We start from the raw sequence: 27390 nt of genomic DNA on the forward strand, positions 1-27390 counted from the left end.
TAATTCTTTAAAAATAACTACGAATTATCAATTTTTAGCTGATGATGCTCAATAAAGTATTACCGAAAAAATCCATACATTATATATGAAATAAGAAGATAATCTACTTGACATCCAACTATCTTACACAGTAGTTAGTAGCAATTTTTGAGTGTATAATCTCAACAATTCGCTAGTTTTAATTGAAATCGCTATCGTTTATCTTTATATCTCTACGATATTATATACTGATACTATATACCTTTCTTAAGATAGATTTTCGAATTTTTTCAAATAACGATGATAATCGACAATACAGTGTCAGATAATAACGAAGTAGTCATACTACCAAAATTTAATTATCATTATCCATGTTACGATCTAAATATCACGTCTCTTCTCATCATCATACCTAACGAGAAAAGCAGATATTAAGAATCGAATATTAGTGGTTCGATCTACTACAGTTAAAAATATTTATATTTTTTTTTTTAATTTTATAAGAATCAAATTCATGTACAATTCATTTCATAAGAGTATTTTTATAATTTTTATAAGAATATCTATGATAATAATAACATACAATAATATTACACTGTACAATAACATTTAAAATAATTTATAATACAGAGTGGGATAAATACAGAATTTACAATACTGTATTTATAATACAGTTTATAATAATTTACAATATAACAAAAGTTTCTTCCCAACTATTTTTTTTTTTCTTTTTCTAGTAAAACATCGAAATATAAGGAAAAACCAATTTCGTTAATTTTAAAATTAAATCAAAGTTCAAACATGATTTTTCCAGTATGTTGAAATTGCCAGAGCAATTAGGATTAATTATTAATTATTTTAATAGGAAGTGACTTTCGGCCCGCCCTGTATAATAGAAAACCTGTCTATTTACAATATTTTGTAACAAATGCCAACTAAGATTGCATATTTTATCAAACCTCATTTTTATTCTATCATATACTTCTACAATATACATTTCTTATAGTCTGTCCATTTTCTAAGCTTGTACACGTGAATATTTTAAGAATCAATTAGCCCAGTTACTGATCACTTATCAATGTTTCCTAAAAACAAAACAGTTCCATTCGAACGATTTTTCGCTCAGGAGCATTATCAAATAATACGATCTACGAAAAACAAGACAACCGGTCGGAGTGACGAAGCCAAGCGGACAATCGGTGTAACAAACATTTGATATCGCGGCCGGTATTGTTATTGAGGCCAATAAATTCCATTTCTCCTTTTTAGAGATACGGTACGAAAGTAGATTTCCAGAGGGTAACAGAACATTTTTCCTCGAGTAAAAGTCTGTCGGATCGTCTCAAGGAAAACAACACGAACACTTAGCAAGCGATTTGCTCGCTATAAATCGGCTCAAACGAAACTTCACGATGGTTAATTCGAACTTTTCAATTGCGAAACTTCACAGATTCCGTAAATTCTCAAATTTTCAATCTTTCGATAGGAGCGTAATTAAGCAGAATTATGAAATTATTATTATGAATCTCGATGATTTTCATTAATATTCTATGAAACGGTCGAAATTATTATTATTATTATTATTCTATAAAATGATCGAAAGATCATTTATAAAATTGATTTATAAGGTTTTAATATTATTTTATATTTATTTTAATGTTGTATTATTATTTTTATATTTACCGTAAAACTGAGTTATAAAATTTTATTACGCCTCTTATTATAATTTATAAAACTGGACACGTGACATATAATTTCAATGATAATATTATTTCAATTACATCCTTAATCTTTCAATTCTTCCAAAACTTTTCATGTTTCTACGTAACTTAATAGTTATTTGACATTTCACACATTTTTAAGTATTAAAATTCATACTATCTATATACGTATCATCGGATGTGAGTGTATAGATTTACAGTCGTTGGAACAGATATTATAAACGTCTTACGGTCAATGATTTTAATCGCTCACATTGATGCCTAAATCCACAGTATCAACACGGGAATTATCGACATTCTTAACATAAATTCCTCTACGCACGCTTCTCTGTGCGTGCAACAATGTATAACGACCTCTGTTTGAACGAGGTTCACTGATCTGTTTACCGAATTACCGAATTCTCACTTATCGTCTCGACAGAGCAAGCGATTATCTACGATAACGCGTAGATTCTTGAACCTAAGGAATTAGTTCAGCGTGAACAAGCATATTTCCTAATTAACAAATAATATTTAATGTCATTACTCTCGACGTCAATTTTATTCATTTCAAGTTGGAGATTTCTCTTTTCATTTTTACAGTAATTATCAGGTTTTTCGTCTCTGAATGAAATAGCTAATTTTGAATAATTATATTTCCTAAATATTAACAAATAATATTTAATATTATTACTGCCGACGTCAATTTTATTCATTTCAAGTTGGAGATTTCTCTTTTCAGTTTTACAGTAATTATCAGATTTCTCGTGTCTGAATGAAATAGCTAATTTTGAGCAAGTCAAATTGCACGAAAAATAAAAGAAAAGACTGCAGAAAGGTTGGAATAGTTGATTAATTCGACATTTAATTTGGATAAGAAATTTCCGGAATTTCCGTGTCTTCTCTCTTTCCCTTTATAAATTTAAGATCTTTTCGCAAATCTAATTGTAATAGAGACATCAAGTCGATACTAAATAAGATAAGATCTTTTATTTGAAGATTTAAGAAAAATTCGATCTTTAAGCAATCGAACTCGATGTGATCGTAGAAAGGAGGTGAGATTGATCTGGACAAAAGTTTCTTGACAATAGTATCAACTGTCGTTGCAGGCGAATTATAGATCACCACGAAATTAGTTAATTCTTTTCTCGTCCACGAGCCACGAGTTAAATCGTCGAAAGAAGAAGGTTGAAATTCGCAAAAAAATGAAAGAGAAAGAACAGTGATCTTGAACAGAAAGGACAGGCAGTTTCACCGACCGTTCGATAAAAACGGTTCACTTTTTTCTACCGAATTCTACAATCTAATGACACGAAATCTCATCGGGAAGAGAAGAATCTTCATCAAAAACTCGATCGATTGAATTTCGATTTAAATCACGAATTTTCGCCGCATAACACACGAGCACTTGCATCACGTGACACGTAGTTCCGGTCAATATCGTCCTTCAACGTAAAGAATTTTTCATTCAGGCAGGGACTTTCCCTTCTCGAGATCGATCGATCAACAAGCAATCGTCGAGTACACGGTAATTAGCAATGAAAATTCCACTAATCTTATTCGTTTCGTTTAAAAAACATAGTATATTAATGTAGAGTCTTTGTATCTTTATCGGTAGTGGGTTTGAATTTGAAAAGAGATGCAAAGTTTTGTCAAGAAAGTGAAGAACATGTGTAACGACACCTGTGAAAAGTGAATGATACTATGAATTGTATTTGCAACTCTTGTTTATTATATAATTTATTATATATTAAAAGAGTAGATGCTATAATTATTATTATTGTAATTATTATATATTAAAAAAGTAGAGTCTTAGAAACAGTATAAACAGTGCAACAAGTATGAGAATTGAACTCCAAAGTTTGAAAATTCAAAAAAAGCTGAATAAGAAATTTCACCTGAGAAATATTCGTAATATCAAGGAGGATTGTCATCGACAAAATCATAACTTCGAACAAAATCAGACTAAAAAACGAAATTTATTTAATATGTATAACATGTATGTTGCGGGTAATTTTCTTCCCGAAAAACAAAAACTTTAGACTTTAATTTACCAATGTTGGAGATTGCAAAGATTGATTTTAGGCCGCAACGTCTATGAATTAATCCAATAAACTGTTTCTTCGTACTGTCGTGAATTCCCTCGTGTTTTATAGAACGTCAAGTTTCGTTTTGTAGAGTTCATTCTGATTCCCCTTTCTTGAAACGAAAAAACGTGAAACACGAATGCGTTGTCAAGCAGTTGGACCGAGGTAAAATTGTAAGTGAAATCAAAAGGGGGAGGGCAAAGTAAAATTCTTCAAACTGAATCGGAAGGCTTTCAATTTGAACAGATAACGATAGAAAAAAGATAACGCTGGTTCACCTAATCGATAACGAGGTCTCTTTTCTATCGATGCGCGCAGTTTAAAATTCCCCCAAAAAAATTACGGCTGATGCGCAAAGATAGCGCTAATCCAGCTCTATCGATCGATCGCGCTCCCATATCGACGCAATTTAAATGCTAATTCGCTCCCTCGAGAGAAAAGGGAAAAATAAAGCAGAAAAAATGTTCGACGAGTAAACAAGGTAAGCGGAAGTAAATAAGTAATAATGTCACTCACCGTACTCGAGGTAAATCCTAAATTGTCGTGCGACATTCTCAGCGGGTCAGTTCTTCTTCGCACACCAGGGAATTAGACCAAGGAGAGGGCGAAGAAAGAGAGAGGCGAGGGAATTCACCTGGAAGCGGTGCGTCAAAAGAGAATAAAATAAAAAAATATATATATATATATGTATGTATAGGCGTATGTGTAAGAGTCGCACGACGCAGCCACGGAACGGAACAAGGTTAAGGTAAATGAGTACGCGAAGTAGCGGAAAAAATGCGAAAAAAAGGACAACCGGTTTCAGTTTGTTATGGTACGATGCATTATTGTGTGTTGCGACAGGTACGACCGCCGCAACTCGACTGATCAGGGTTCGCGCCAAGTATTATTTATATAGCGTTCAAACGCCGCGCACACGGCACACACAGCCCCCGTTGCCATTTCATTTACTGGTCATTCACGGCGTGATTGGGACGAGCGACGATCCTGCACAAGTAAACACATACATATATGTACCTTTGACAGAAGACTACGAGGTAAGACGAGTTCATTTATCGTTGTAACGATTCATCTTTCGCAATTCTTCAGCCACGATGTTTTAGACGTCCAGCGATTGCCGCCAATTTTCCCCGATCGGTAACGCAAAATTCTTCGTGGATCCTCGATGCTCTCTCACGTCAAATATCTTCCTCTCTTCCTGCAGTGTTTCATTTATAACGGATAGGTAAAAGAAGATATTGAAGTAAAGCTAGAAACAAATATTTAAACGCTGTCTGTGTTTTAGCAACGGCTACTGAAATACAATGTGCATCTCGGGTCATATAGGAGGAGGAGTTTCTTTCGCTTCGTTATTTTGATGTTGAAACGTAACGTAGGTTCGAACGAAATGCAGATGTAAGTACTTTCAATCAAGGGCAATAATGACTTACCGTAAGAGCAATGTTGACTTATAAAAATTCAAGAATCGTAAGAGAAATGAACACAGATAATGTACTATGTCTAGATACTTTTGTGTCTTTTAATCATTTTCTATGTTTGAATTAGTTACTTTTACATTAATTTTCGTTCTAGTTCCTCAATTGATGAAACTGATGAACAATTTGTCGCGTCCAATAGAAACGCAATCAAATTTAATGTCGTAAATATTGATGACATTATTGAATAAACTGGACATCCAATGCTTTTCGCGTCCTGTGTGAAAGTTAGAGGAATCACCTGATTCACGTACCATTTTCGTGTCGCATCCTACCTTATCGATTTAAGCAGGTTTTGCATCGCAGCGCCTAGTAACTAGTAATAGGAATTAAAATCAAAAAATGTTACATCAGCAACAAAAATTATTTATTGAATTAAACGTGAACCTTTCTTATTTGCATAGCCATTTTTCTTAATTCCTGACAAAAATATAATTATTTTCCATATAAAATGGCATTGTGTATCGCAGCTATAAATTAGTATATGTCAATAGAGTTATAAGTTAGTTTTCGTCTTTCATTCTTTTCTTTCTACTCTTTCCATCACCGTCGTATGTTTCATTTCCCACTCCTTAAATTTCGATCACTCACTTTTGAAACGATTTCAAGATTTTGAAAATTTTAAAATAATAACTAAAATAGTAACTTTACAAAATTAAGAATTGCTTCACGCGTCAAGTTATTAATTAAATCGAGACAAAATCAATTATAAATGAAAGCATAATTGAAAATTTATAATCATACGATTGAGTGCCATACTTATCGAAGATTTTGATTTGATCGTTAACATTACAATGGATGGAAAATTATCGATATAATGTCAACAGGAATTTTCCTAGTTTTTTAAGCTGCCTGATAACAGCATTCCACAATTTCAGATTCTAATCACGGAAACTTGCGATTTCCGATTTACGTCACAGATTATCAAGATTGAATAATGTCAGATAAACGTGAAATTTATTCCGTGATATTTATTGACTTCTTGTTGATATGATAATTATCATAGATTGTCCAATTTGTTACAGTACGTAAAATATTGTAAATAATGTACATCTATGCAGTATCCACATTTAAAAGTGAAAAGACATTTGAATAATGTTACAGGGAATTTTTCTTCTTTTGTGCAATTTACATCCAATATACAAACAATTATATTCCGTAAGAAAATTGATTTTTTTAAATGACTTGTATTTCCTAAAAGTTGTATTAAAATTATTTAACTTTTGCAATTTAAACAACAGACAAACGATAAAAATAAAAATAACGAATCACATAAAGATAATTCTGATACTCGCGTAATCTAATAACTACAACTACGAAGTACCACAAAAATTCATAATGTGTTCTTAACATTCTAACATCTAACCATAACTTTTTTAAATTTACTAAGTCATAATTTTCTATTCAAATGCTAACGTATGTATTAATAAATTAACTCTGACAAAAAAGGTGTATAATATTTTTAATGATTTTGTACAAAGATCAAGTTCTTCGGTCAGGAATGTGTGTACAGTAATACCAGTCTGATATTATGTCCTATAATTTTTTTATAATCAATTTCTTATTCGTTTTCTTTCAGCAATTCTTCTGTCACTTCTTGTATTATTGGTAAATATTGTGCAGTCTTAATAATTCCCTTATAATTTATGCAAAAAATATATCATTAAATATTATAACGTACGAAATAAACTACGTATATTTGTATAAATAAAAAAATGATGCCATGTATAAGCGAAATATAAATTAAATTTCACAGTTTACAAATACCATCATTCAAAATCACAAGTTTAAGTATTACGTAGGCAATAATTAAATTGAAGTAAAAAATAACATGCAAGACATAACTGCAAGATCTTCAATTTTCTTTTTTTTTTTCTTTTATCTTTCTTTCTTTTCTTTCTATTCTGTGCGCAATTACAACATTGTACTTTATCACAAAAGTTTAAGACGTATATAAAAATGATATTAAATTTTCTAGTACAAAATATGTTTAGATTAAGAATTATCTTTAAAATTCTATGTTGTAATTTGCAATTGATTCAATTCGCTGTTCAATAACCCGTTACTTGTTTTCGCATTCTTCACCGGAGATAACGATAACGATTTATTGTGGTCTAGTCCTAAAGTCATCTTAAGTAATTTTAATACACTCTTCTTGTCTGTGCTTTCATTCTCTGTAAGTAGAGATTCCGTGTGTTATGCTACATTACAAAGGAGATCAAATTTATAGCACTTACCTTCTTCACCAGTAATCTGTTGTTCAAGATGTAATTTGTCTTGAGCTATTTCGTACATGCCTTCTTCTATAGTATCTCCGCTTAATAATCTAATTATGCTAACTGATCTAAAAGATTTGAATATATTTATATATTTTAAAATATTTTTTCAATGTTTTTTACATTATTGTGTAAGATGTAAACTAATAATTTAAGGCATACCTTTTCTGACCAACTCTGTGACAACGATCTTCCGCTTGCTTATCATTATATGGATTAAAATCAATATCGTGAATTATAACAGTATCGGCAGCAGTTAAATTGATCCCCAAGCCTCCAGCTTTTGTAGATAATAAAAATATGAATATGCTTTCATCCTCCATATACTGATTTATCAAAAATTGTCTGTCTGTCACTGGAGTACTTCCATCTAATCTGTTTCCACATTCAAGGTTAAAAATAATGAAAAATATAGAAAGATGAAAGCTACTAACACAAACCTTAAGTACGTTCGTCCTCTAATTGTTAAATATTCTTCTAAAATGTCTAGTATCATGGTGAATTGACTGAAAATTAATACTCGGTGCCCATCTTCCTTCAGCTTTGGTAACAATTCGTCCAATATCTTTAACTTTCCAGCTTCTGCAATGAGTTCCTGAGGTAAGCCCAGTCCAGCTAAGCTCTTATACGTTCTTGTCAACTGATTTATCTGATAATCTGACATCCATTGTAAATCCTCGAACACATAATCTGGATTTTTTTGCTTGTACGAATGTTCCTTTGCCAGTCTGCTCGATATTATCTAACATGAAAAAGTCAATTGTTAAAAATCGCATGCTATAAATTCATTCATAATGAATATAAGAGTTGAAACTGCAAGAATACTTTTAACTTGGACTTGTTGTAATAGTCCCGTACTAAAAGAGGATGATTGGCCAATTTTCTCAACTGCATCATCATTCCAATACCATTAACTTCAGTGCTTTGATCAGCCTCGGCTGAAAATTCGGCAACTAGATTAGTATACATCATCTGCTGCTTTTCTATCATTGGACACTTAATCACACGTTCGTTTTTTTCTGGTAAATCCCGAAGGACTTCAGTTTTCAGCCGACGTAACACAAATGGTCTCATAATTTGCTTTGCATTTTTCACTTGTTCTTGTTCAAACAATGGCTGTTCACCATTTTTCTTCACTGATGGTGTCTTCTACATCATAATACACATATTATTCCATAATATATAACTTGCATTAAAAATGTTACCTCCTCTACATATAATACTTACAGAATTCTTTGAAAATAAACTCTTTAAATCTGCTTGTTTGCCAGCAAACAGTGAAGGCATCACAAATATCAAGAGTGACATCAATTCCAATAAATTATTTTGCAAGGGAGTACCCGTTAACAAAATTCGATGCTTAGCCTACGAAGTAATCGACATAATAATTTAATTCATTTGGAATGACATACACAATGCGATAAGAGGACACACACATTAATTCTAACGAGATTCTCATATCTGATAGTACCCATATTTTTCAACATATGAGCTTCATCGAAAACAACATAATGAATAGGCATAACACGAAACAATCTCCGTTCTTCTGGTGTACTGCTAATTAAATTATAGGTGGTTAATAATACGTCAATATCATCTAAATCACCGTTACGCCAACCAAATCTCATGTCTTTCCGTTCTTCTTGACTGCCATAGTATTGTACAACTTTCAAGCCAGGTGACCACCTTTCCAACTCATTGTTCCAATTTTCTACAGGAATGATAAAAGAGGAAATTAGGAATAGACGGTACAAATCACAAGGATTTACAATAATGTTTATCTACCCATCGTCGAACTAGGAACGACAATCAAATGTGGTCCATCTTTCTCATCTCTAAGGCCAGCCTCTTTCAAATATGTAAGGAAAGCTATTATTTGAACCGTTTTCCCTAAACCCATTTCATCCGCGAGTATACCGTTAACATTTTGCGTGTGCATCACAGCAAGCCAATTTAATCCAACCATTTGGTATGGAGCTAACTTTAAGTTTGAGGACAGTGCCTTGGGTTGACTTGTAATAGCCGATGCTCTTGCAGCCACAGCCTTTTCAATATTTGTCGACAAACGGAGACATTTCTTCATAAGAGCTTCCACTGCGTGTCTAGTAGCCAGTAATTCCTATTTTATCACAACAAAGAGAAGCATGCCAATTAACATACTGATTATCTTGATAATATTACAAGTAGGAATTAAAAATTTTGCAATTTCTCAAACTAATTACCTGAGCCGAGTTCAAAAGCTCTGTATCTAGATATTTGTTGTTTTGGAATTTTTGTACTAAATCTCTCCAATCTTCAAATGGCCTTGCTTCTTTGATAGCATTTGCTTTTTTCTGAGAACACTGAGACATCAACAGTAACTCTGACGTAAGGGCATTCTGCATAAATTCTAAAACTGCTTTCTTATCAGCCGTAAGCTCATTGGATATTTCCATATCTGAATCTTCATCACTGTAGACATTAATAGAAAAAAAAAAATGTTAAAAATTAATGAGATACACTGGGTTTCTACGTACATACCTATCAAACACTTTGTCTTTGAAACTTGCTTCGTCCGAATCAATGTCCACATCTTCTTCAGTGTTCAATTTTCGTTTTTTTTTCTTGTTGGTTCTAGAAGAGCCTTTAATACTCCTTTTCCTACTTTTCCTAGTATCTTCCTCATCACTGTTCCAGCTCATGTTACTGGACAATTCCTGTATAATAATGAGAAGTTAAATTCATGTTAAAAGTAAAAAAGCATATCCATATACACAAGACAAAGTATACTGTCATTACATTGTTAATGTATCGCAAAAGATATATGTACCTTATCTGCATGATCCAAGTTGCTAGGTTTTTTAACAATACTGCCTGTGTCACTGTCGCTGTCTTCAATTACATTGACCGCCTTACGCCGAAATTGTATCTCAGAGCCCATCAAGTTACTGTCATCGTCCGCTGAATAAAAAACACTTTGATTACTTGCTTGCAATTGCATTGCAAAACAATCGTCAACAGCACTGTCATTATTAAGCAACATGAGTAAGGCGTGTTTTTCGAATTTGTTCACCTTTACGCTTGAAAAAAGTTGCGGTTAATTAAAATATATACATATATATATATCTATAGCAATTACAGAGTACGGAGGAAATTACTCCAAATCAGCGCGACAACAAAAGATGGACACCGGCTGCTATTGACCCAAAAATTATAATTCAGGAATAAACAGATTCTTACACATGTTCAGTGGTTTCAGTTGTTTCTTCTGGAATCGAAATTGTCGTAAGTTCCCCGAGAGGCTTAGGCTACTCGCATCTGTTCTCGACGAATTCGAATCCGACATCTCGTTAAACGAATGAGAGACGCTGGCGAGAACACATTTTTGTAAAGGCAGCTTTTAAACTTGTTTGGCAGGTGCATTCGTAAAAGTTCCGAGTTAAGAATGAGAAAATGGGTGTCCAACAGATTAACATAATCCCCTATTTACCTGCAATCGCATCTATCCCGCGTCTGAATTACTTTTAACGAGTTCAAGCAAATTTCCTTCAACCTCCCCTCTGTTATTATTCCTCCGGAGTCAGACGCGGCAAGAGAATGTTACTAAAAGTTGTGTGAAGCGTGATCCATGAATGAGGATACCGCAGGATAATTGAATGAAATTAATTTCGATCAGGCATCAAAGTAACGATGATCAATCGCACGATAATTCTCTACAAGATGTGACATACATGTAATTAAAATGAAAGAATTTTATAATCACGTCAAAGATTCTACTCCGCGACGGTGGGAAACTTGTTCAACGAAAGTTATATCTAGGTTCTTACTTCTCTTCGAGTAGTGTAACATAGTAAGAAATCAACGTACTTCATTACACTCTGTATACTTTAAAAAGTAACTAACGAGAAAATTTGAATTAAAAAAAATTTTATTACTCGAATTGATCGCGTGTGATCGATCGTGCAATATTTTTCCGCGAAATTAAGAATTCGGCTTCTCCCGCTGGAATTACGTAATACGAATAAGCTCGATAAGCGAAATTACAATCAATTCTATAATTATGCCAGAAATCCTCTCTGCTTACGAGATATTTCTCTATTGGTGAGAGAAAAAAGCTCATTCAACGAAAGTTGAACTTACATTTAGTGTCTTTTTTTTTCTTCTCATTAAATGACAGAGTGAGAAAAAAATTTGACTACATATATATATATATGCGCTTTATCTGCAGATACGTACGAAAAAAAAAAGAAGGTATATAACCAACGCAAGAATATTTCGTACGATTTCACACACCCAAGTGATTTTATGATTATAAAGTGTACAATTGTGTCAAGTATATAACAGGGGCTGTTATGGAGTGCGTTGCGCGGATGGAACTCGCTGAAATTTGACTTCTGCTGATCAACTTGTCGCTTGAACCATTTATTTATGTTAATCAAAGTTTGTTCAAACAACAGCGACATGCTTCGGCATATTACACGGGTGAAAAACAATAAAGTTGTTAGAGTGTAAAGAGTGTAAAATGTTGTTGTTCACGTTGGTAGGAGGTTATATATTAACGTCAATGATATTTTTTAAATTTCCAACGTTGTTACATAAAAAGAAACAAGTGAAATTTATGTGCCAGCATATTAGCCACAGAGGAGGTATGTTTCAAGATTCTCCATGGTTTATTAATTAATGACATCATATACACAAAAAGCATATATATTTGTTAGTAAAAAATTTCTTTTTACAGGGGCAGGCGAAGGTTATGAGAACACAATGTACGCTTTTAAACGGTTAGTTGAAATCCTTAAGATTGCAGCATAAAGAGCTAATAAGAATGATTATTTAAAGAAAACACTTAGATAATTTGATAATTAAAATAAGTAATGTATATTGATAATTAAAATAAGATATATATTTTATATTATATTTATTCAATTATATGAAACATTTTGAATTTCATTATATATTTGTTATGTCTTATTACAATACTAACAAAATAATTTCAAGAAGCATTACATAACGCGCACAATACAGACATAAATGTATTTTTTTACAGTGATATTTTCATGAGCCACTGTATGGAATATTTTATGAAAATGTGTTTTTTGTTTATTTCAGAGCTGTGGCAATTGGCACAGAAATGTTGGAATTGGATTGTCATTTGACAAAAGATGGAGAAGTAGTTGTCTCACATGATCATGATCTTTTGCGTAGCACAGGCACAAATAAAAGTATTTCAGAAGTGAATTACAAGGATCTACCTCTACTAAAACCGCGTCTTCCAATAGATTTTGATCCAGGTATGTTTAAGTAATACTTTTTTTAAAGAAACTGTATTTTTGAATAAAATGATTTAAAAACTATAGTTTAACAGATGCAGAATATATTGGCACAGAGAAAGAGGAAGATAGAAGATTTGCTTTATTGAAAGAAGTATTTGAAGCATTCCCTAATATACCAGTTAATATTGACATTAAGGTCAATGATGATGAACTTATAACCAAAGTGTCTGAATTAATAAAGGGATATAATCGTGAAGAGTACACTGTATGGGGAAATTTTAGTGATGAAATAACACGAAAATGTTATAGAACGGTAATTAATTTATATATTACAATGGAGTAATAAGTGTACTAATATTACGACGATATTAATCTCAGTAATTTTTTCCACAGAATCCTAATGTAAATTTGTTATTTTCTATGAGACGTGTAATTCTATTGATAGTTTTCTTATACACTGGTTTATTACCATTTGTACCTCTAAAGGAAACACATTTAGAAATATTTCTACCTTCCATTTATTTAAGGTACATTAAACATTTTATTTAGTGCTGAAATTAATCAAATTACTTAACATTGAACTGTTACAGACGCAAAGGCAGTCCAAGTTCAACATTCTTACCTTTGGAAAAAATACTTGTAAGGACTATTAATGTATTGTTAATGAGAAGATGCTTATTTAATCATTTAAGAGCTCGTGGAATACATGTAAGTTGATCGTCTTGTAATTCTCTAAATATAATTTAGAATAAAATAATACTTTCAGTGAATATGTTAAAATGTTAGGAAAATATATTAGTATAGAAATATTCGTTACGTACTTTCATAGGTCTATTTTTGGGTTTTAAACGAAGAGGAAGAATTTAAAAAAGCTTTTGATCTTGGAGCTACAGGTGTAATGACAGATTACCCTACAAGATTAAAATTATTTTTAAATAATTGTCCTGCTGAATAAGAGGCTAAATACAGAGATTGAAAGCGATGTTAATACATATTACGTACACGAAATATTTATTAATTTACTTCCGAGAAGTATATACACTGTTATAGAATTTGTAAAGCTCTTATGACATAACCGAATATTACTTACAAATTATGAAAAAAATCGTTTTATTGCTTATCGCACACTAATGGAAACCAAACAGAAAAGAATAGCTCGAATAATCTTTCAAATAATTACACATAATATATAAATTATAGCCAAAATAAGTTTCAAGAAAATGCATATTAGCTTATTAAAAAGTCATTTTTATTATAGCATCTAGTCAAAATAAACATAAAATATAATGAAATAATTATAGACATTTTCAAAAATGTGTGAATGATGACACTTCTCGAAAAAGCATTCCAAAAACATTTTCGATATCCAAATGTACTAGATATATTTCGACTATATTCGAGATGGGAAGTTCACAAAGTTCGATAATCTAGTTTAAAAGAAGTATTTTATAAAATCGTTATCGATAAAAATATTGAAAATTGATATGCAGAACATGTTTGATTATTGCATGAATTATGTTAAACGTTATTTATTATATGGTTGCATTATTATTAGAAGTATGCAAGAATCCGAAAATATCAGGTTCCCAAACGTGTTTTGTAATTTAAAATTGTCGGGATTCCCAATCTCGAATTGTAAGATACTTTGGGAGATACTCCACTCGATTCGTCCCGATCGTCAGATTGTCGACATTTTCGACTTCTCGCATATTTCAATTTGTTATTCTGTTTTGTACGTACCAGAGTACGTATATAGTCCAAATTACAATCCAAAGTCATTAGTATTAAGGTCGCAAGTATTATTAACAATACCGCACACATAAAGCTTAATTATTTATATGAAATTTATCGCAACATATCTTTGAATATAAAGATCAACAAACTTGTGTATAGCTTGCATATTCTATGTGGAATGGTAAAAAATTATTCTTTTAATTCCTTCACGTATTTATATTTATCAAAAAGTTGATACAAAATTTCAAGAAAATATATTTATACATACATGTACACATAAATAATATATATAAGTATGCGTTACGAGTACATTAATGGAATATCACGTTGAGCGTAATTGGCAATGCTAGGCACAATTGTAAAACGTAAAAGGAACCGTATTCGACATTTGACACAACTGATTATATATATTCTATATTATATTAATTTACTATATAATTAAATTTCACGTTCCTTTCTATCAGTATTTACTATATAGCTACTTAAATTAAATATTCCTTTTTGTCAGTATTGCGAACAGTCGCCTATCAAAGAAATTTCTATCAATTAATTAAATAATTTTATTACAAATATCTTAGAAACTGTCTTAACTGCAACGTGTACAAAGAATAAGTTTGCATTACATATAAATATATGTACTTTTATACTTGGAATAAATCGTAACAATATTTGTAAGCTCAAATTTTGTTGTAATATTCATATATAAAATGATGAAAATGTCATGTTTTTTGATTGATGATTATATTATATATTTTTGCATTTGTCATTGTAAGGCTCTTTTTGTAATTTCAAATATTTTCCTGTGCTTGCATATTACTTGTTATTGCACAGATTGTATGTAGCATAATTTTATGAGATATATATTTTATTTAAATATATTAATATCTTTAAAGAGATTCTCTTGTACTTTCTTCTTCCTTTCTAATGCTACATTTGTGGTAAACAATGTACTTTGGCTTTTCCACGCAATCATCATTAGACATTTGTATATAAGTGAATACTTTGCCTCTACAGTAACAACAAAATTCCTTCGAAGGATGAGAATTATTGAAATGACTTTCTATGGCAGAGTGATTTCCAATAACATTTATATTGCACGTATTGCAATATACACCTGAGGGACGAAACCTTGAATGCACTGAATCAGTAACAACTCGATCTGAACATTTGTGATTTGAATTTGATTGAGTATCTTGCGAGGACATTTTACTTCTGTAATACATATATATATACAATAAATTATTATTATAATAGATGATATTTGTAACATAATTTTTACTTTTGAAACAGTTAAATTGTTTTGAGCATTGAATTTATATATAAATTTATGAATATATTTATTGCATGCAATAAAAATGTTGGAATATATCAAATAAAATTAAAAATGTAAAAAAATTTAATATTTTAGTCTAATGACATTAAAAAATTCAAAATTTAATAAAAAATTTAAAAAAGAAAATGGAGTAATAAAAATTGAACATCACTTAAAATAGCGTTTAAACAAATATTCTAGTGATTAAAAAATACGTGTAATAAATAATTTCCAATATTTAGGTTAGAAAATTATAACCTAAAACTCATGTACTTACATGATAATCTCATTAATCATAGTAATCAGTCTTCAATGATTGAAATCCTTACTTCATAATGCCAAACAAGGAATCTACATTATTTATAATCACTTCTTATCTTTTTATCAATACTTTATTCACTATAATACAACATAAGTACATTATGTTCCAGCTTTTTCATTTACACATTCATATACAAATAAGTGGTAGAACTATGATTAATACCACAAACACAATGAATATTTGAACTCGTTTAGACATAAAATAGCGATCAAGTGAATCACCATAAATGATTCTTTCTATAAAAAAAAAATTAGTTCTTTCATCTTCTATAATTACAATCACTTCTAATTTATAATGTTGTCCTTGTCCCACGCTAACGCCCTCCTTGTTTACCACGCGTATATGTCTGTCCTTGTCGTCACCTGTCAATGTTTGAAAACAATGGTGGCGCCATCTATTGATAACTCTATGGTACTAAAAACAGAGTTTTCTCTTTTTTAGTACCACTGACTGATCAATAGATGGCGCCACCGTTGCTTCTAAACATTTACAGGTGGCAGGCGGTGCCATCTATTGGTGACTTGATTGTACTAAAAACAGATGTTTCTACTTTTAGTACCACCGAGTCACCAATAGATGGCGCCACCATTGTTTTCAAACACTGACAGGTGACAGTTTTTCCACAAATTACGAGAAGAAATTAATTAAGAGAAATCATTTGTGAACTGTTATGGTTGCGTCTTCGATTTTAGAGACCCTTACCTTGCATTTTATGTTTTGTTTGAGTATAGTTTACGTATAGAAAGAATGTTTCAATCTCGTTTACGTTAGTAGGAGTGCCAATGATGAGTGCATAATTTCTCGCAAACTATAGTGAATATTAGATTCAGATTTATTTGCGAACGTAATTGATAGCATTATCATTGAAATATAATGCTATCGCGTGGAATTCAAATTTGTGGCGTGAAAAATTAAAATTAATTTTTTTCTTTATGTGGTTATAGAGCGTTTAGTTCCTCCAGTCTGCCACAGCGCTAGTGTTTCTTACCCCGTGAAACAGTGAAATTTTCATAAGCGGAATAACCTAATTTAGCGAAATGAATTGTGAACTTTGGCGATTGTATTACCCTAATTAGACTCTTAGCCTTCTTTTCATACCCCATTTGACCCGTAAAATGCAGAAATAAGTGTTTTTATAAATAATTAGTACCACTGAGCTACCGCTAGATGGCGCCACCATGCCCATTTTGTGACAGTTTGCACTAATTAGGAAAAAAACCTAATTAAGAGGAATAATTTGCGAACTTTTTTATATGGATCGTTAAAATTAGGTTCCCCGCTTCCTTTCTACGTATGTTTTGCCCCAGAAAAACGTCTGTGTAAAAAGTTGAATTTTTTTTTCAATAGATCGAAGGATGTCCTTGTCGCACACTGTTGCTCTCCTTGTCTAGCATCATTAGACAAGGAGGGCACTAGCGTGCGATAAGGACAGACATGTCTGTGCGGTAGACAAGGAGAGCGATAGCGTGCAACAAGGACTGACGTATTCGCGCGGTAAACAAGGAGAGTGATAGCGTGGGACAAGGATAGATATATCTGTGCGGTAAACAAGGAGAGCAACAGCGTTGGACAAGGACAGACGTATACGTCCGGCAGCAAGGAGAGCGATAGTGTGCGACAAGGACAGACTTATTCGCGCGGTAGACAAGGAGAGTAACAGCGTGCGATAAGGACAACAATATTAATTACTTCCACTTCCGGCACCTATCCTAGTGGTGATCCACACGGTGCATGCTTAACCCTTAGCCTACTGTATCGGAGTCATTTTTGACCCGTGTCGAGAGCTACCGAATGCAATAACGCACACAGTGATAGGAGCTGCTTGTCAGTAACTGAAACCTGATCGCACTAACACACGAATGCCAAGTGGCTAACACGTGTCCGCCAAAGTGCCGAAGATTGAAGACAAAGAAATTAGTTTCTGGTAACGCTGTGAAGAGAAAAAATGTGTGCAGTAAATCGAAGCAATTATTATTTTTGTTTTTTGTATTAGTTTTTTCCGTTGTTTCTGTTTGTTGTTTCCATTTGTTGACGCAATGCCTTTATTGCCAACGAGCAATCTTTTTTTTGTCTTCTTTCGCTTAATATGCAAGACGTTCCTGACAGTGAACAATCATAAGACAACGAAAGTGTATCAAACAGTGACACTGAACCCGAAATGCAAGATTCCAAAGTCGAAATGCAACAAGACAATATATCAGAAACTGTTTTTTAATGTAGTTCCAGAAAACCAGGAATTTGGACGTAATTGGCAACGTATTGGACTTAGCAAGGATACAGCGATTGTCTCTCGTCAATGTATAAATATAAATAAATATAACTTTATTATTCATGTGATTATTACTTGTTTCTATATGCTCCTACATGTTCCTATGTGAGTCTGTCACTGTGTCGGTACAATATCAATGAAGACCTCGGTCTCGAGCGACCGTCATTCTATGTCAGCACAGTATCGGTGAGCCGCTCAGGCGATCTAAATATGACTAGTGGAATATCCATGTGAGTCAGAAATGACCCCGACACAGGACTGCGAGCTTCAGACTTCCGAGGGTTAACTTTGTATGGTGGCCATTCGAGCAGTACATCGACCATAACTTACAGAAATTTTTATTCGTGAAAATGTACATACAAAGCTCCGTGTTTTCGTCTTAATATCGTTAAAAAAAAACCGTATATTTCACAAACATTTTTTTTTAGCCTCTTTTCGTGTCACTGCGCTTGTTGTACACGCTTTCATTGCATCTAGGCAAATCTCACCTGAAAATTGTGCAGGTATAGCGCGAATAAAAACTGACTTCGGTCACCAAACTCACAATATCTTTTATTATTTGTAAAACGCTGATTCTTCAAATTTTTCATGAACTTAAATCACAGGGGACATATAGATTGCACCATCATCAGCTTATGGTTTAATTAATTTGATAAAATTACGGAATAACGTACACAAAAGGAAACAGTACACGATACGACAAGTAGAGGTTCCTCGTTACGTTTTGTAATTAGTTGTACAATTAGATATCAGAAATTTCTTGCAAATGGTAGAATCGCATGTAACTCGTATAGAATAACTTCTAGAAAAATGAATCTCAAAAGGATCGGACCAATTTTACTTGAAACGCGTTTTTGTATACAATTTTTATTCTCTACCATTTTACTCCTGGTCAAATAATTCGTATTTTAGGTACTGAGTAGGCCATATCAAATATTATTAAATACGTATGTTGTCAATCAATAAGAAATATGAATCGAATTCAACATTTTAACATTTAATTAATACAGCTATTCTATCGGAATATTTAGATAAAATCTTCAAGTAAAACGTCTCGAGTAAAATAAAACTTATATTGAAATCATTCTTATATCGATAAACTCAATATCTTCATGCTAATAAAAGATTGTCTTTATCACATTTTGTACAATAATATAAAATTTGTAAAAATTCGATTCAGTTTTCGAATTGGAAATGACAACTAAATTTATACGAAATATCAAAGATTATCCATTTACTATTTATACCACGAATAGTAAGTGTTGATTTACGTGACCTCGAAATAAAAAGGCAGCGTTTAGCAACGCGTTTCAAGTATGGCTCGATAATTTCGCATGTGGGCTGTACTTTTCGACTATGTAAATATCCATTCTTACAAGAATCGTACTTAGAGATAATCGCACGATCGCTTTTATTTAATCATTTAAACGTCTATTTAAATGCGACACGCGTAATATGGTTTATGTGCTTATTACATAATTAGAATGCAATCGTGACATTCAGATTAATTAGGGACATACGCTGCAAATTCATTGAAGCAGTGCTTAGAAGTTAAGAGCCAATAATAGATTTCGTGTGTTTTAGGACAGATCTTGTCGGAGGATCACTGTTCAAAAGATAAAAACAATTGACACTGCAAAACTGACCACGATTAGTATTTTTAATTACACAAAATGCGACACTCGATATCGTTAAGCAAAAAAGTCAAGCAAGTGAAAATTTCAAAATAACGAAGATCCGTTTAACAAGATATCACTGAAATAAATAATAATAAATATAAGTTTTGTTCTTGTATTATTGTTATTTTTATATATTTAAGTAGCATGAAAAGAACATTTTAGACAATGATATCAAGTGTTATGTGTTCGCATGTAATATACAAGTAAATTATAATGCAAACAAAATAAGGTCCCTCTAAATCATACGTATTTGAAATTTTTACATTATTGTAAGAAATAAGTCATATATGACGAGGTAGTTGATATCTTATTTAACGTAACACTTTAAACCGGTGTTTCTAAAATTTGGAGCTAAAGATCTGATACTTTCATGACAAACTATTTGTACTTTGAATTTTACATATATTTTTATATAGCAAGCGTATCTTTAGCTCTTAAATTTTGAACAACGATTTTCAGTCTTACTTTAGAAAACCACGAGAAAAAACAAAATTAAATACACAAATTATTTTTAGCATGATAATGACAATACAGAATTTAGGACTTACTGGCTTGAATAGACATTGTTTCATATATACTAAATTAATACACATGAGTGTAAGTTTATAGTTCATCGTGTATAAAGTGAAAGATGATTTCTTCTTAATGGTCAATTATCTAGTGTCTACACGTTTAAACTTCGGTCTCTGAAATTTAATATATATTTTTAAGTATCCTCAACAAATATCAGCCCGCACGCAAATGTATCATTGCTTTTCGATTCAGTTTCCTTCGTACTATTCTCTCATCTTAAATTTGCAAGTGGCTCACGAGAAGAATATCGAGAGCTGTATTTATTCGAGTCATATGTTGTAATCGATTTCGCTTCTCGAAATAATAAAGTGAAGTTCATCTTGAAAATTTATTATACATTAACATATTATAATATTATATAATATATTATATAATATATTATAATATATTATACATTATCTTCCATCGACGTTAATGATAATATTTAATCATAATTATTTGCACCGTCCTCTGAATTATCTCGATATTATACAACTAATTTCCAGAATTGCTTTAAAAGCAAAATCGAATAACAATATAAGCAAAATTTTCGGTCTTCGTTCGTTAGAATTTTTTTTTTTCTTTTACTAAATTTATACATTACGTTTGTGTATATTTTAAATTTATACATTATGTGTATGTGTATGTGTGTGTGTGTGCGTGTGTATGTGTATGTGTATATTTTAAATACAATATGCAATGGACCAATGACAGGATTGGTATCTTATTCATCTCCTATCTTGAGAATTAAATCCATCTTAAATTTATTATAATTATATCCTATTTTTTATAGAAGTCGATATGCCTGATCATTTAAACGGCATTCTTAAGTTGTCTTTAACGTTGTAAGCTTATGAAGTATATGTACATCGTACATGTATTCAATGTCTTTTGAAATAAAGGACAAAAACTTTCACAAGTACATATTGCAACATAATAAATTGAAATACACTATCAAATGAATAAGATACATTAGCCTTCAAGATTCCAAACGCTCATATAGATTTGTTTCCATTTTCACAATTTTGATTACCTAATCTTTATATGTACATACATAGATAAAATCATGTAAATGAGAAATCATTTTCTCATTCAAGTTTGTGCAATGTTCAATGGCCGATGCATTAAGTAAATGCACGCAACTTCGGCAACCGAATATTTAATGAAAAAAGAAGGCGATTATAATTTACGTTTCTCTAAAAATCGAAAGACTTTTTTTCGCAAAATAATTATATAAGGTGTATCATCGTATCATAATAATGTAGAAAACAAATACATGTCTCGATACCTTCATCTAATATACATCGTAATAAATTGAGTCACATAATTTCTCTTTCTCAATATTGACACAATTTGTATCCCCAATGAAATATAAACTATAAACTACGTCAAAATATATGAATTTAGATTTGGTGAAGAATACGTGTAAATCATAATCATCTATCTCTCAGTAAATATACACTTTGTCCATATCTTTGTAAAAATAAAATAATACATAGATAAAGCAAGTTTATACATTTTAATCCAGACTTATCAGAGTAAATAAGTGCTATTTTGTTTGTTTTTTTTTGTTTTTTCTTTTTTAAAGAAAGGAATATAATATGTTTAAGTGGCTAAATTATACTTTGACACCACCATAATTAATATGATCCTCTTCATTTTTTATAACAATGAATTATATTAGCAAATTCACTGACATAAATGATTCAAAAATAAACTACAATTAAAACATTACGTCTCCAGCCATAAGATTCTTTCTTTTATGAATCCATGGATTCAATAACAGGACAAAGATTTACAGTTGAGGGCACTTTTTTTCTCTGCCTGTTTTTAATATAGGCGCTGGACCATTTCATCTGCTATTTTTTTAAACAGCAAGGATTCAGCATAATGTACAGATATTGTACTTCTAAATCTACCGATCCATAACTTGGAGATCGATAATTCACGGATTGTTTTCATTCTCTGGTACTCTATTTTCACCTGTTTTCATCTTTTTATAGAGTACGTTATAAGCCCCAGATATATATATTTGTACATAGCTATCATATCCAATGGAAAGTGTACATTAAACTCAACTGAATCACGTACAGTTCACTCACAACATCAAAAATAGACTATTGCAAGAGTGCATTAGCATGTGACACCCTGTAGATAGTTTATTACTCAAACAAGGTACCATTTCTCCATATACATTCCGTGACTTCTCCTGTAGGAATCTGAAACGTAGACGATATGTACAAATTTTGTATGATATCACAATATCACTCTTATAAGTCTCTGAGTCTTTTTTTTTCGTTTAAACGAAACGCGACTTGCCGCATTGTTATATAAATTGTTGATCCCACATTGTTGGACTATAATATAATGCAGCATCTGATAGATAATATGATCATATATATTACATTATAAATTGATCGCAATTTTTAAAGAGTGTACTACGTGTACATATTGCCTACGATACAGATTCTATTCCAGATGTAATACAGGAAATACATGTAAATTATGTTAATTTTATGCTCGTCCACGTGGCTTTTTTCGAGAAGCAGCTTCTTCAGTCGACGCAATACCTGTGGTTGCAGCCATACGCTTTGGACGACCTGTTGCTTTGTTGCTTTGTTGAGTGTTTTGTGCAGATGCTAAAAATTAAGTTATGGTAGTTTGAGAAAAAAATTATATGTAAGATATATTAAAGTCCAGAATTTCTTACCACGTAGCTTTGTCCTTGAAACTCCACTTGTATTATTATTATTCTGTTGTTTTGTGCTCTTTTTATTTTCACTTTTTTTAACATCAGTATTATTTTTATCTACTGATATTGCAGATGCAGTTACTGCAGTAGTAGTAGTAGTAGTAGTAGTAATTGTACTACTATTGGTAGTAACAACAGTAGTTTCATTCCCCGACTTCGTATTTCTGTTCAATGCTCTTTCCGCTCTACTAGATCCTTTTGCAACCGATTTTGCGATTGCCAAACTTTTGTTAATAGTTCGTTTTTTAGAGCGATTTGATTTAGGTGATTTTTTTCCTAATTCTTCTTCAGTAGCACCATCTTCAGAGAAGCTTTCAGCTCGTTTTGATTTCTTACGTAGACTTTGCTTTTGTTTATGCAAGTTGTGACCTTTTCTTTTCTTTAATTGTGATTCATCTTTATAAAGTGAAAGGTCAACTGTGGATAAGATATTAACATTCAAATTTCATGAAACATATTTATAAAATTTCAAAAATATAAATAAACAATTAATATCAAACAAGAATTTTATTGAGTTTAAAATGGAATCATATTAAAATTGAGTGGAAATAAAATTTTAATAACATCAATTATATTTTAAGACTTCTTTTTTGTAAAAGCAGCATAAAAAAATACTAACGTCCATCTGGATGTTCTTCCGTTACTCGAGGTTTTTCAGACACACCAGCTTCAACATCAATTGCTCTTTTTAAAATATTTTCTGTACGTAATAATTCAATTTTGGTTAGCTGGAATTTATTTTTATCAATTTTGTTTAAATTTAAATTTGTTAATATACAATCAAAATCTGAAAAAGAAAACAGTAAATAAATATAATTTGCATTGTGTAATGTAATAAATATTACAAAATATAAGACAAATATACTTCAAATTTAATGACTATCATTTATAATTGCTTTACGTAAGATTACCTATGTAATCATAAAAGTCTGGTGAATATATTTCTCCATTATTTTTATCTTGAGAAAGCCAACGTATACGAATTTTCCTGCTAGATTTATATATATTTTGCATTGCTTGACAAACATAAAAGCTTCCTTCTGCATTTCTCACAGCCAAAAATTCATTTCTAATAATGAATATCAATAAAAGTTATTAGCACCATTAATTCTGTTTATATTTATATTTAAAACTAATATAAATTATTATATTTCTGAATGAAAATTTATAGAATTCAAACTTTTTATTATTATTCATCATTACATATTTTTGAAAAATGTTATGTTTCATACTTACTTATAAAATACTATAAGTTTGTCATCGGAAGCTTTTGATGGCGGTGGTTTGTTTAAATTTTTTACAAGTAGTGCAATTTCTGGTAAGGGACTTTGATAAGGCTGTGTTTGAATTCTATTTCTTTTTGGCTTGCTTGCTCCATCTGCAGTTGCTGATGTTCCTTTTAAATCTTTCAATTCTCTAGACTTTCTTTTATTAGCTTTTGGTGAACCAGTGACCTTTGTTTCAGTCTTTGGTGGATTATTTGTTTGTGGTAATGCAGAACTATCTGATGTAAGTTTCGTATTTTGAGTTATAGTTTTTGTCTTCTGACTGTCAGGTTTTACTGACGCATCTTCTGATTTGTGTGATGACAATTTTGTTTGTAAAGTTGTATTAATCGGAATTCCATCAGATTCTTTTGAACCATTATTTACAGAAGTCTTCTTTTCTTCAACTTTGTTTTGCAATTGTGGACATAATGCTAAAATAACGTAAGTAAAAATATATATTGTTTGTATTTATATACATTACAATGAATTCAACATATGTGAAAATATCTGTGCAACAATGAAATACATTCAATGAACAAAATATGAATTTATCACATACTTAAATTAATAAAAAAATTTATTGCAGTTTTACTAACCAGGGAAATCTAAATTGATAGATGTCATCTCTTGTTCTGTTTGAACTTCTTTTTGCGAATCTTGTGTAGGGTTATCTGGACTTAAATTATTATTTCTGTTAGATTCGCTCTGTTTTATAGAAAAAGACATATTTTGTTCTGTCTCAGTTTTCATAATCTCTACTCCATTAGGAATTAATTTATCCAAGTCTGGTTCCTTTTCAGAATTACTGCTCACATAAGGTGGTGTTTGATATACAGAAGGTCTATGATCTTGTACTAAACTCAAAGGTTGACTGGGTGGTTGTAATGTAACATAGTTTAATCCACTTCCTGGTAAAGGCTTCATAGATCCTGGTTCTGATCCTGATACGACTTTTTGTGCCATTGCAGTCATAGGAAGAATAGAATGACTGGTAGAGGTTGGGGAGGTACCTACTCCAGGTATCGTTGATTTCAAGGCCGATGCACTCATTTTTCACTGCTTAAATACGTCTTTCTAAATACTTATAAAAAATCAGTGTCAATTAATTGAAATCATTGTATATATATATATATATTTTTTATATACATGTAAAAATATTAAAAAATAAATGTATATGTATGAGTATAATTTTCACAGAACTATTAATATATAATTATTCTTTGTTCGGTACCATGTTGATATTATTCATTAAAATATCAAAAGAACATCAAGCATAATTCAATAAAGTGGTGCTAATAATTTAATAATATAAACAGTGATTTATTTTATATACAGTTTGGTTATTGAAGTCAGTGCAATAACAAACACATAAGATAAAGCAAATCCGTTTGATAATTAAAAAAAGAAAGGCAAAGAAGCAAGACTATAAAAAGAAAACATTGTATGAAGTATGAAGAAAACGAGGGAGAATCTCAGGAAGAATAGAGGCATAGAAGGTGGCTGAAGAGGGAGGGGGTAATTAGAGGAGTAAACATAAACACGAAGGAAACCTTCAATGGATCGAAATTTTATCAATATTTGAACAATCAACAGCGTATTTTCCATCCCAAAGATTAATATGCAATTACCTCGACGTTATCACGTCCTGAATATGGATATATATTCCTTTGCTAAACTTGCACGGATAGTTGATCACTGCGCGTTAACACACGGTTAACTCATTTTCCCACACACTTTCTTTAACGCGTGAACGCTTTTTCTCAGCTAACATTTCATTTGGCGTACGCGTAGCATACTCGATTTATCAAAGATATCCACTTAACTTACCAAATTCTACAAAACAAAATGATAAAGGCTTGCGCGCTATAGAAAGCCGTGATTTTACCCGCACGAAAAAAACAGGAATGCCAGACGTTAGATGGCGTCGGTTCTTGGACGCCATGTGTGGCGCAAACTTGGTTTCATATTCATTCTGATTGGTTCAAAGACGATCGCTCAAAATCTCTTTTATTCTAATTTCATTAGAATATGAAAATTGTATGCAACTATTTTCATGTTTTATTTGCTGATACGAATACATAATGAAAATTTTATTGACTTTTTCTGCTGAAGAAAAAATTATGAAAATTCATTTTTTTGTCAAAAAATCTCAAGCCTTCAGAGAAAATCAAATATTTAGAATGAGAATTATACATAAGATAATAAGTCAATCGTGAATTAATGACTTGTGAATTATTTTAAAAGTTTATGTAATTTATTGTGTCGCATATATGGATACTTGGATCCTTAAACGAAAATTTCGTTATTTTACTATATTACTTACGTTATTTTATTAATTATTTCAAAAAATTGAAATGTATTAAGCGTTCTTTTTAAAGTAACACCTTAAATTAATCTAAGTTAAATTATAGTGTTAGTTTAATATATCTCATAATTGAATTAATAATTCTAATGAAAATCCGATCATCATTTGTACATGTATTTTTAACTGAAATAATAACTGTCTTTTCATTTAAGACAGACATATATTATTTTTACGTAAGATTGAAAATGACCTTAATTTATAACATATTGAAGTAATAAAAATGAAAAATACTATTGTAAATTATTTATAAATGTAACTGATACAAAAATATCTTTGTTAATATAAATAATGCGTATAAATTATAAATTTTACACTTTAATCCATCACAAATAAGTTAGGATCTATGGAAGAAGTTATCTCAAAAACAG

The 27390-nt window shown here is 31.2% G+C and overlaps 6 protein-coding genes across 7 annotated transcripts in view; 2 read left to right on the forward strand and 4 right to left on the reverse strand.

The window, feature by feature from the left end:
* The window catches only part of LOC122535684 (proton-coupled amino acid transporter-like protein CG1139), a 37572-nt gene extending 33152 nt beyond the window's left edge, over nucleotides 1-4420 (reverse strand). Inside the window, exon 1 of the mRNA XM_043667422.1 lies at nucleotides 4283-4420. Within this exon, the coding sequence (XP_043523357.1) occupies nucleotides 4283-4318 (36 nt within the window). The 5' untranslated portion in view covers nucleotides 4319-4420. The remainder of the gene's footprint in view (nucleotides 1-4282) is intronic.
* A 98-nt stretch (nucleotides 4421-4518) lies between these two features.
* Nucleotides 4519-5821, forward strand: LOC122535686. 2 transcript variants are annotated; one of them, XR_006308232.1, is made up of 4 exons: nucleotides 4617-4803; nucleotides 4870-4991; nucleotides 5052-5161; nucleotides 5339-5821. XR_006308232.1 is itself a non-coding variant. In XM_043667425.1 (3 exons), exons 1-3 carry the CDS (start codon nucleotides 4519-4521, stop codon nucleotides 5062-5064), a joined length of 420 nt encoding a protein of 139 aa, XP_043523360.1. In that variant the 3' UTR covers nucleotides 5065-5242. The 2 variants fall into 2 exon arrangements, 1 of the variants encoding a protein (XP_043523360.1); XM_043667425.1 differs by lacking the exon at nucleotides 5339-5821 and having other exon boundaries at nucleotides 4519-4803; nucleotides 5052-5242.
* An 865-nt stretch (nucleotides 5822-6686) lies between these two features.
* LOC122535683 (SWI/SNF-related matrix-associated actin-dependent regulator of chromatin subfamily A containing DEAD/H box 1 homolog) lies at nucleotides 6687-11092 on the reverse strand. Its single transcript, XM_043667421.1, has 13 exons — nucleotides 10987-11092; nucleotides 10737-10864; nucleotides 10327-10457; nucleotides 10038-10213; nucleotides 9740-9968; nucleotides 9303-9636; nucleotides 8954-9228; nucleotides 8745-8882; nucleotides 8343-8666; nucleotides 7958-8259; nucleotides 7680-7892; nucleotides 7479-7585; nucleotides 6687-7415 (listed from the first exon to the last, which is right to left on the reverse strand). The coding sequence occupies exons 2-13, from the start codon at nucleotides 10840-10842 to the stop codon at nucleotides 7258-7260; spliced, it is 2493 nt and encodes an 830-aa protein (XP_043523356.1). The 5' UTR covers nucleotides 10843-10864; nucleotides 10987-11092; the 3' UTR covers nucleotides 6687-7257.
* A 644-nt stretch (nucleotides 11093-11736) lies between these two features.
* Nucleotides 11737-13866, forward strand: LOC122535685 (lysophospholipase D GDPD1-like). The gene is made up of 7 exons (XM_043667423.1): nucleotides 11737-12142; nucleotides 12235-12277; nucleotides 12606-12787; nucleotides 12862-13082; nucleotides 13163-13296; nucleotides 13360-13477; nucleotides 13599-13866. The coding sequence occupies exons 1-7, from the start codon at nucleotides 12019-12021 to the stop codon at nucleotides 13722-13724; spliced, it is 948 nt and encodes a 315-aa protein (XP_043523358.1). The 5' UTR covers nucleotides 11737-12018; the 3' UTR covers nucleotides 13725-13866.
* Nucleotides 13867-14734: 868 nt separating this feature from the next.
* LOC122535687 lies at nucleotides 14735-16462 on the reverse strand. The gene is made up of 2 exons (XM_043667426.1): nucleotides 16093-16462; nucleotides 14735-15715 (listed from the first exon to the last, which is right to left on the reverse strand). Exons 1-2 carry the CDS (start codon nucleotides 16110-16112, stop codon nucleotides 15391-15393), a joined length of 345 nt encoding a protein of 114 aa, XP_043523361.1. The 5' UTR covers nucleotides 16113-16462; the 3' UTR covers nucleotides 14735-15390.
* A 2266-nt stretch (nucleotides 16463-18728) lies between these two features.
* Nucleotides 18729-26629, reverse strand: LOC122535689. Its single transcript, XM_043667429.1, has 7 exons — nucleotides 26286-26629; nucleotides 25254-25738; nucleotides 24626-25088; nucleotides 24301-24458; nucleotides 24009-24176; nucleotides 23348-23806; nucleotides 18729-23276 (listed from the first exon to the last, which is right to left on the reverse strand). Exons 2-7 carry the CDS (start codon nucleotides 25705-25707, stop codon nucleotides 23152-23154), a joined length of 1827 nt encoding a protein of 608 aa, XP_043523364.1. The 5' UTR covers nucleotides 25708-25738; nucleotides 26286-26629; the 3' UTR covers nucleotides 18729-23151.
* Between the last annotated feature and the right edge of the window lie 761 nt (nucleotides 26630-27390).

This window comes from Frieseomelitta varia, unplaced genomic scaffold (genome assembly GCF_011392965.1).
Source record: "Frieseomelitta varia isolate USP_RPSP 00005682 unplaced genomic scaffold, Fvar_1.2 scaffold_754, whole genome shotgun sequence".
In the NCBI taxonomy this organism is placed as follows: Eukaryota; Metazoa; Arthropoda; class Insecta; order Hymenoptera; family Apidae; genus Frieseomelitta; species Frieseomelitta varia.